This window comes from Vitis vinifera, chromosome 14, assembly GCF_030704535.1.
Source record: "Vitis vinifera cultivar Pinot Noir 40024 chromosome 14, ASM3070453v1".
Classification (NCBI taxonomy): Eukaryota; Viridiplantae; Streptophyta; class Magnoliopsida; order Vitales; family Vitaceae; genus Vitis; species Vitis vinifera.
Window position 1 is genome coordinate 24468702 of NC_081818.1, and position 11036 is coordinate 24479737.

Sequence of the window (11036 nt, forward strand, 5' to 3'; positions counted from 1 at the left end):
GGGAGACAACATCAAGGACCCTCAACCTGGGTTAACGGAGAGGCCCCCCAGCATCACCGTGGAACCAAGGTTATTACCCCCTTTGTTGAGGGGAACCTCAAGCCAGAATCTCTCCCTATGTGAAATGCACTCAGACAAGGGAGACTCCTCAACTTTGGCAGCAAGGTGGGGGGATCAATCATTCAAGTGTCCTCAGATAACACTTGTCCCAAGATTCCATGGGCATTTTTGAATATCAATATTGATGGCATGGCAAATGAGACAGAAAGAACATCGCCTTACAATTTAATGGAGCCCCATTTACTACTTCAGTTTCATGAATGCAAGCTGAGTACATATATAAAACCTCTGATGAAAATGGTGTGAAGATTCAGGTTGAAAGAATGACACACAAGGCAAAGAGAGAACCGATGATACCAAATTAAGAGTGTGTGAAAAGCGGATGATTTGATTTAGATATGATCTGATTTAATATATTTTTTCTGGGTCATCCCTCAACTCTCCAACAGGAAACATGATATGGACATTATAGCTCTAATTCAATCATCACCATGTTGTTGCAGTTATGTGGGTTATCCTGATGCCTCTGGTAAAATGCCCACCCATAACCCAACAAATAAAGTACATTACAGTCTATTTTAATAAAGCACGTTACGGTCTGTTTCAGGGATTGGCTACTTTCTCAGTAATTTTGGCCGTGTACATTCCCAAAACGGGTATGATCAGATCAAGTTGATTCAATAATAGACACCTGTTTGCATTCCAAACTTCTTTATCCTTTTAGGGCCTATACAAAAGAGAATCTAGTACTTCATGGTCATGAATATCTGAACAGGACGAATCACCCCGTTCCTTTGGAATAAAACAATTAGAATTACGCTCGGTCACCTACAATGCCACAAAAGGTTTCCATTTCAGCAGCCTCTATATTCTCCAACAAGCCCCAAAACTTTCAATTCAAGGATTATAGAATATGGTTCGCCAAGACAAACATGCTTATAAATTAAACCTCACCCACATATCCTAAAGCACAAATGACTAGGCATTTTTAAGTCAACACACTACATGATGCAGGAACATCTATCACTCATTTAAGCAATCTCATAATAAAATAAAACAGAAGACAACCTGGTTAGTTTGCAACTTATTAGATAAAGGGCAGTCCCAAAGGCAAGCAAAAATTCTATTCTATTCTACTTTCCGAACTTCCAGTGCTTTTGGCATAATCATCAGTTTATCAAGCCTTGTAACTACAACAACCTGTAGTTGGGTTCTCGTGCACTATCCACGGCTCATCTAGGGTGGTTGAAAAAAATTTGAGGCCAGAGATAATATGTTCCCTATCTTCTTTTTCCTTTAAAAACCTAATCATATTTTGCTAGACAAACAGTGGATTTGTTATCATAATCTTCCATCTGAGACAACCATTATTATCAAGAAGCACACATTGACATGCAGATTTGGATGATCTTTCACACTTACAATCCTTGGAAACAAACATGGATCAAGCCTAATGCATATAATATTTAAAGCACTCTAGAATGATTGGGCCGATTTTCTCACAATAGTAATTAATATATAGCAGGGCAAATAACTTATTTTCGTCAATCAAGCCTCCAACTGAAGGAAAGAAACATGTACAATATGACTAAGCCACTACAGCATCGAGGGACAATACAAGAGCCAATAACAACAATAACAACTGTGCTGAGAAAATCATGTGAACTAACCAAAAATGAAGGTATCCTGCACAAGTAGGCAGAATACTTAATTGACAAGAAATCTTAAACATAATAAATTCCAATTTATTTAAACTTCATATTTACTTGAAAGGGTTAGTCTTGTATGGTCCACAGATTGCCTTGTCCTGGGATGCTGGTTAGGTAATGGGATCTGTATTGAGGTCATTATTCTCACTGATGGTTTGATTGTCTGCAGCAAGTGGAGCTGAGGAGACTGAAGGTTACACCTGCTGCTGGAAATACGGTTGTGAGGCCTTTGAATTGGGTAGGATCTGTAGGTTTGAGAAGTCAGGAAACTGTCTAACAGTGACAATCACAAAATAGATAGAAATTCTTAATATTCTATATATCACATGGTCATGTTACTGAAGTTGTCAAGTAGTGATTTGTTGTTTATTCCCAAGGGAAAAAAGAATGGAAGTAGTCCAAATCCCACAAAGGTGACACAAAGACACCATAGAATATTTAATATTACATCTATGTCCAGCTTCTGTTTACAGGATTGCCGACATCTTAAATATTGAAAAAGCCCTACAATTTCTTCAAATAAATGTTCACAAATGCCTAATAACTAGTTCTTTAAAAATTAAGAAACAAAAAACAAAAATAAAATAAACTATGAATTAAAAAAATAAAAAACACAGATGAACGCTAGCCATAGCGGCCACCATGTCTTTCTTTTGGATTGAAGAGGTATTGGCAGGATGAAGGAAGTCACCATAACCTGTACCTAAAAATACAAAGATGGTGAATGCCATCAATCATAGAGATGGAATTGTTACAGATGGGCAGACCAAGATTGGTGCCATTAAAATAAACCAACTGCCAGAGCACCCAGTAGAATAGAGAGAGAAAATCCAACATTTTCTGAAATCTTCCCTCACGGCTTCCTCAGCTTCTCCCTTTTCTCTAGATGTTCAGACAAGCTTAGAAAGCCAATGAGGGAGAGAGTTCAGAAAATGCCAGTCTCCCTTAAACAGCACATTTTCATTTATGTTCAGTATTGGGGCTAAAACTTTTCTTCTTGTAGGGAGAATTGGAGAAAAAGGGACTTGAACCCATTCATATAGGGTGTGAAGGAATAATAATCCAAGAGCCTTCGTAACAAAAGATGAGATTTCTCGGTACAATTTCCAACATACCATGGCAAATATTCTGACTTCTTTGGTTTTTTCACCAAATCACTTTGGTTGATGAAGCTGCAAGGAAACTGTATGCATAAAAACAAAGTTTCGAGGCAAGTGTAACACAAGCTAGTAAGCAAGTGGAAGGAGGGACTGACGCAATCCAACTACCTAATGAATGTAAAGCCACTAGGACTGAAGATACCGAGGAGATCCACTCGCCTGAACAACACCAATGAAGAAATAATAGTAAACAAATCCAGTGGACGTAGATTGGCACAGTAGTCAGAAATATCAAGACAATTATCAAGTGTCGTTTTCCCCTTGGAGTTTGACATTTTTTTGGCCAAGATGACCCCTCTGCCTTCTTGTTTTCACAGCCCTTTCTACATCCATACGCAGAAATAAAAGTATCTCACAGCTGGCTCCACAAGCATTCTGCCTGATATGGCATTGGAATATATGGAAGAGTACAAGGTGACCCTCACAAGGCTATAGGAGATAACATCAAGGAACCAACCCTAGAGTATAAAGGAGAGGTCCTCATTATCATTATGGAACCAAGGTAAGTACCTCTCCCTTGGGGGAAAACCCCAAGGCAGAGATGGGGAAAGATTCCCCTCTTGAGATCAATGCACTCGAAAGAGGAAGAAGGTCCTTCCCTCCTTAAACCCTTTAGAGTCTGAGGTAGAGAGGAGGGAACCTTCCCAAAATTAGAACCAAGGTGGACCAAGGATAGACAGAGTGAGAGAGTCCTCCATCTCAGCCTAGTTGCTTCCATTGAAGACTGGAATCAAAGTTGGATTGTGCAGCCTGCTGTCAAACAGGAGAGTACTCTACAGCAACTCACATGTGAATGGACAATTTTCTTTCACCTATACTTAATATCAAAAAAGAGGCTACCTTGCTTCCACTTGATCCTCTTCACCTATCCAGATTGGTCATATCTAGATAATAGGTTCGTTAGCCTATTAGAATGGATTCAACTGCATGGGTGTAGAAAAAAAAAAATACAAATGCAAGGTTCAGAATACAAGCATCAAACTACTCCATGACTGCTTCTTTTCCTAACAAAAGATATAGAAAACTCTGAAGATGCGTGTGTGCACAAATTGTTGCTGCAAATCAGGACCATTAATACTCCTATTAAACATGCTATGAGTAAGATGTCGAAGTTGGCTAGTCCATCAAGTTTTTTCATAATCCAGTCTTAAACAAGTACAATTTGGTCTTATATATTTGCCAAAGGATGATACTTATGCTTGATCAATTCCCAGCCTCCAAAGTTCGATACAAAACATGCAGTTACAACAATGAAGCCACAACAACAGGAATCTACTAAGCATGAATCTGAATAGATCAATCACTCATACAGTTTGAGATAATGCCTATCCCAAAATTTTGGAGATATGGTTGGAATTAGTCATGAATATCAATATCCATGACATGACAAATGGCAAATAGAACAAGATTAATACATACAAATCTCTCCTGGAAACATATTAAGATTCGGGCTGAAAGAATAGCACACAAGGGAAACAAGTAACAGATGCTATGAAACGAGAAAAGTAAAAGAACGTGATGTGATTCAGATATTGATTTGATTTATTATATTTTTTTATGGGTTATATATTCAATAGACACATGATATGGACATAACACTAATTTGATTATCATCATCTTGATGCAGTCATCAATGATATCTTCATGCAATGCCACAAAAGCTTTTTATTTCACCAGACTCTAAACTTTTTTTTTTTTTTTGATAGGTAAGAAAAAACGTGTATTAAAAAGAAAAACACCAAAAGAGCACCTCAAAGTACACAGGAAGTATACAAAGAGCACCAACAACACCAACAAAAAGATAAGAGGGACTAACAAAAAACAACACCCCTCAACTAGCCCCTAACCAATCCACACAAAATTTTTAACTGAAGGATCACAAAATGTAGTCCACCAAAACATGCATATGGTAAGCCTCTTCCACCTATCCTAAAGCACGAATGACTATAATCATTTTTGAGCCAACAGTATATGTCTCTCCTCTACTTTTATCCACAGTTTTCAGTCTGTGAATCTATAGCTGAATTTTTCTTTTTTTCTTTTTAATTTTTTTAATAGGCAAAAAAGAAGACATTAAAAGCGCCTGAAAAAGGACATATTAAGTACAGACAATGTATAAAATAAACGCCAATACTCAATAGTCAAGCAAAAAGGGAGAGAGAAAATAAAAAACAACTGCCTCTCCCTATTTGGGACTCTACCAAACTATAGAGCTTTTCATGGTCAAGGAATAATAACCTATGTATACTCTAGCCCAATCCAAAAAGCTACACCAAAAGAAAGATTTGATTGCTTGATCCGGTTATTCTGTATTTTTTAATGGTCTCCTATTCCTTTCCTTCCATAACATCCAAAGTAGGCACAAAGGAGTGGTCCTCCATGTTTGCTTCCACTTCTTCCCAACAAAAGAACATATCAACACAAGCTTTCCTCTTACTGAAAAGTGCTTCACCTGGGCCACAGAATTCTCACTTTGGAGCAGTGAAGGAGCATGAAATAAGCCGACTCTTCTTCCCCTATATACATGTAACATTTATCCAGAAAAATCCAGTTCCTCCTTCCGAGTTGATCAACATTAAAATTCTTCCCCAAATAGCTTCCCAAGGAAAAAACTCACTTTCGTTGAAACACATGGGTTCCAAACTACGCTTGCAGGGAAGAACTCATTTTTCCTTTGAATTAAGGAATTGTGGAAAGATTTGACACAAAATTTGCTGCAATTAGTTTCTTTCCAATCCAATCTATCCTCCTCATCCCTACTAATTGAGCTCGTTTGCAGTCTCCAAAAAAGAAAAAAAACTTCCACTTCTACCAATTCCCAATCATGAAACTGTCTGTGAAAACAGGTGTGTTCCACTGCATCCTTCCCTGACCTGCTCCTACATTTTTGCAACCCAAAAGTCTTTATCAACGGCTATAGAGAATAGCACCAGAAATGACCCTCCCAAAGAACTTTGTCCATGCCAACTATCTTTACAAAACGTTACTCTCCATCCATTACCCACTATGAAGTGAGATCTACATCTAAAAATCTCTCACCCAATTCTAATAGTCTTCCACAACCCCACCCTATAGCTATCCCTCACAACCCTCAAACACCAACCCCCTTCACCTGCCCCAAAATTTCCTACTATGCCTTGTATCCAATTTACCATATGTAGCTTTTCTCAAGCCCCCCTTCCCCAAAGGAAATCCTTTAAATCTGCTCCATACTTAAGTTCACCTTTCTTGAAATGATGAAAATAGGGACATAAAATAAATTGGAACACTTGACAATGTACTCTTGATCAAAATGAGTTTCCCTCCTTTTGAAAGGCATTGTGTCTTTCACAAAGCAAGCCCCATGTGAGCAAACAGAACAAAACGTATGAACAAAGTGCCTAATAAGAAAAAGGGAGAAGCAAATGTACATGGGAAGCTCAAAAAATCAGCTAATACTACTAAATTAACCAATTGTATTATCCACAAAATTCAATAAGGGCAAAAAAGAAGAGCCTACCTCCCTAGCACTCACCTCTACCTCCACCCCAAACACAAAAATAAAATTTTGAGAAGCACATCTTTTAACTCCAAGCAAGACTACTCTAGACCTTCCAACATGATTCCATCATGCTCTTTCCAAGTAATCCCAAAAAAATGCACAACAAAATCAACCCCTCCAATGAAGGTACCATGCCATATGCAAAGGACATTTTCTAACTGAATGGTGAAGCACCCAAGATATGCTAAACAAAGAACACCATACACCTTAGTCCAAAGTCCATTTGCAATGAATAAGTGTGCGGGATGATGATGTGAGATCTTCATAGCAAAGACAATACCTATTGACCAAATTCCAACCCCTTTTCATAAGGTTTTCTAAAGTCAAAATTCACTTCCATGCTGCTTCCCATGAAAAAAAGATTAAAAAAAGGTCATCATACCTTAGCACTACAATAATTTAATTATGTTCTTGTCTGCTCAACACAGCTCAACTAGGATGTTTTGACATTAGCTTGATGCACAACTTAAATGTTCTTTTTTTAGTAAATAAAAAATACAATCTCTTTCCATAAGAATAGTCATCATGATAAGTTGAATAATAAAATGAAAAATGCATTCATGAGAACAAAGAAGAGGCACCACTAGGTCCATGAAGATAGGAAGACAACAGAGATAGTATACTCATCTGCAACCAAAACCAATGACTGAAAAACTCGAATAATAATGTAAGTTAAGGCCTTTGTTAGAATCTTTCCATCCCTCATTTATCATCCAAAAACAATTTAGTTATAAAAAGATATAGAAACTCTCACAGCCCTAATAAGGCAACTATTTACTCTTTCTAAATATCCAATCTTCAAAATAGTCATTTTGTCTTAAGTGAGAGCCAATCCATGACAACTCCATCCAAGCCCTGTCCATGGAAATCCTAACACATTCATCACTACTTAGGCAAGATCTATGAAACACCACACTTCAACATGCATCATTATGTAAAGAAACTCAACTAACATAAAGTTACATACAAGAAGGTCTTATAAATCAGAATTTTACATCCCCTTTATCTAACTTTAAATCTGTAATGAAACCCTGACGTTCCCAATCTCCCATATGAAACAACCATTATTACTAAGCAGAAATTGAAAATAAAATTGAAAAGTAAATTCTGATTATCCAAATGACGAATGGGCTTCCACAGTAAACATGTTCAATCCTTGGAACCATACATGTGTAACCCAAATGCATACCAAATCTAGTGCGGTCTACAATGACTGTTCATATGTGCCAGAGTAGTGAGACAGATAGATAAGAGAGCCGTTACATCAAAAGATGCTGGATAGACTGGACAAAGCTACAAAAACCTTGCCTTCATCAATAGAGCTTTGTACTGAACAAAATAGATGGCACTTGAAATATGCCGTGCAACAATAAATCTATGGGAATAATAGAAATATGAGAGGAAGCAAAGAAAAAAAAGGTCAACATGTTGCACTGCACAAGTAGCCAGATTACCTAATTGACAAGGAATTCTTAGTCAAATTCATGATCTAAAGGGAGAATCACGAAAGCAGTGCAGAAACAAAAATTACCCAGCATAACATGTATAAAAAAGAGAATTGTAAAGTAAAGAGGATGGAGAAGAGAGAATATAATGGGGAGTTGAAACAAAAAATGAGACCTTGTATACACTAAACGTCTTCAGTTTCTTGGGATTACACTGTTTCAAATGAAAAGGTAAAGCAACACATTCTGCAGATTCGATATAAGGAAAAAAAAAAACATAAAAAGAATCAAGCCTGTGTGCCAGCCAAGGTCTTCATCTGAATATGGTTCGAATCCGCAGAGGATAGAGTTGGCAACGCCTCGTAGGAGCCCGTCCTCCTGATGCCAACAGTCTTAGCAAGAACAGCATAAGTGGCCATCAAAATGAACACCACAAACATGACATAAACCACAAAGACCAGATCCAGAATGGCCACGGCTCTCAACCTGGATTCCTCTAAGTCACACTTGGTGGATCCCTCCACCCCACTCACCACATCCAGCAGCTTATGGCAACCCTCCGGAATAAAGGCCTCCACGTAGAGCGCGAGTCCGGTCTGCAATGTCCAGAGGCCCTGCAAAATCACGGAGGCCCCCAGGGCCAGGTCAGCCACAAACAGCCTGGGGAGACAAGCGAGGATGATGCAGAGGAGGGACGAAAGAGCAGAAACGCGAGCCGAGACGGAGTCGCATTTGGCCTGGAGATCGGAAGTCTGAACGGAGGCGGCCGAGGAGGAGACGGTGAACTGCAAGTAGAATAGAGCGGAGGCGAGAGCGAAGAAGAGATCGGAGGGGAGGGGGAGGAGAGAGGTGGTTTCGGAGAGGAGAATCGCAAGGGCGAGGATAAGAAAGAGGAAGAGGACGGCGGCGGATTGGAGAGAGGAGAAGCGGTGGACGGGGGTACGGCCCTTGAGGAGAGGGTCAGCGTCGGAAGAGACTAGGGTTTGGTGGACAAAGGCAATGAGAAGGAAGAGAATGATGACGTAAAGCTGAAGGTGGCGGAGACGGTGAGACGAAGAAGGAGAAGAAGAAAAAGGGTGGTAGAGCTTGGCGGAGTAATCCCGAGCGGGGTGGTGGAGATGGGTCTTGATCGCGCATACCAGGTGGTATAGTCCAAGTGTAATGAGTGACGCAGATGAGAATATCTCATAGATTAGAGCTGATCCCATTTCATCAGTTCCGATCACCGATTTCCGATTTCCGATCGTTGATTCCTGATACTCCCTCTCCCTCTGCTGCTGGCTTTTCACATTTCACATCCCTCTTTCCTCGTATACGTTGACGAACTCAATTCCTCCTCAATCCTGTCCGGACCATAATACCCCTCCCCACCCTCTTTTGTTCCATTTTCAACCATCTCCTTCCTCTCTCACAAATTTGGGACCAAACACCTCGAGCTGCTCAACGCCCCGCAGCAACCAGTCCCATATTTGTAAATATTGATTCATTTTATATCTTAAATTATAAATATCAATAATACTTTTACCAATTTACTTGTAATTATCCTATATTAAGAAATTAAATAATTAATTTTTTTTATATATTTATAAAATTATGAAAGATATTTATTATTTTTTATAATTAAAAATTAAATTAAATTCTAAAATAGGTATAAATTTTTAAAATTTTTAATAAAGAAATATAGAAAGGAAAAAAAGTAATAAAGTTTTGCTCTTACTTAATTTAATTGTTTATAAAAACATTTTAACATCAGTGCAATTTTCCCCCTTACATTTTATTTTATAATATTTAAATATTAAAAAAAATATCTTTTAATAATTTTCTTTTCTTTCCTCAACATATTAAAACATTCACCATCTTTTCTTAGGTTAACTTCGACAACGATTCTAGATAATATTTTTAACATTTTTAACATTTAAAAAAATTTAATTTTTCAAATATTAGAAAAATTATAAAAACTTCATAAAATCTCTATCAAATGCATTTTTAATAACAACCTATAAAATTTGATATTAAAAGTTTTAAAATCTTAGGTTATGTTTGGTTCTTAAAAAATATTAAGAAAAAAAAAATTGTTAAGAAAAATGGTTTTCTCATGTTTAGTTTCATAATAAAAAATATAACATCAAATCAAATATAATAAAAATTAATTTAAAATTTATATATTTTAAAATTATTTAATTTGTTATAACATAAAGAAATAAGTTAAATGAGTTTAAAGAATCATATAAAAATAATTTATTAAATTTAAACTTTTTTTTCTTACTTTTTCTTTCCTGCAAATTTTCCCATTATATCTCCTATTTGCTTATGCCTAGGTTTGGGCCCAAGGCCCAACTACACCCAAATGATTAACGTGGCTTCGTTGGGCGTGTTATCCCATTTGAATAAAATAATTTATAATTGATTGAATGAATCATTTTAATTTTTTATAAATAAAATAAATGTGAATAAGTCCACAAAATTGTCACTTGGACACACACTTGTTCAATATCAACCTCATGATTCCTCTAATTTATACATTACATATAACATTATTTTCGTATGATGTTACTATCATTTTGAGGATAATCCACATGATTCTATGATATGTTAGACGGTAGATTTTAACTAGATGCATTCACAAATCACTTTATGGATTATAAGTATTTCTTAATGATTTAAAGAACTAACAATCATTGTTTGTTTTACAAATCTTCATGTTACAACAATATTGTCGCAAGTAATTACATATCTTATTTTACATTGAGCTTTATGAGGGTATAAAAGATAACATACATTTACGATTTTGAATTTTCTAAATAAAATAAATTTATATTAGTTGTTCCACAAGAATAGTACAGAACATATTTGATATTATTCTAATATTTTCTAGTAACAAAAAAATTATACCTTACTAATAAATTGATTGCAAAAACAATTGAACCAATTACGCTAAGGTATATGGTATTTTAGGACCAAGTAAATCTTGGTCATCTTCACGGAGAAAATGGGTCTTCACCTCAAGTGAAGGAAAGACTATTAATGAGTTTAATGGATGGATAAATATTTTACTTGAAACATGCTCAAGCTATAAGCTAAAACAAAATTTTGTTCAAAATCTTTCATTTTGAATTCATTT

General features: G+C 36.6%; 1 protein-coding gene across 1 annotated transcript; it reads right to left on the bottom strand.

Moving 5' to 3' along the window:
• Positions 1 to 8071: 8071 nt before the first annotated feature.
• LOC100249764 (uncharacterized) lies at positions 8072 to 9407 on the bottom strand. Its single transcript, XM_002277960.4, has one exon. It carries the CDS (start codon positions 9121 to 9123, stop codon positions 8203 to 8205), a length of 921 nt encoding a protein of 306 aa, XP_002277996.1. The 5' UTR covers positions 9124 to 9407; the 3' UTR covers positions 8072 to 8202.
• Positions 9408 to 11036: the final 1629 nt, after the last annotated feature.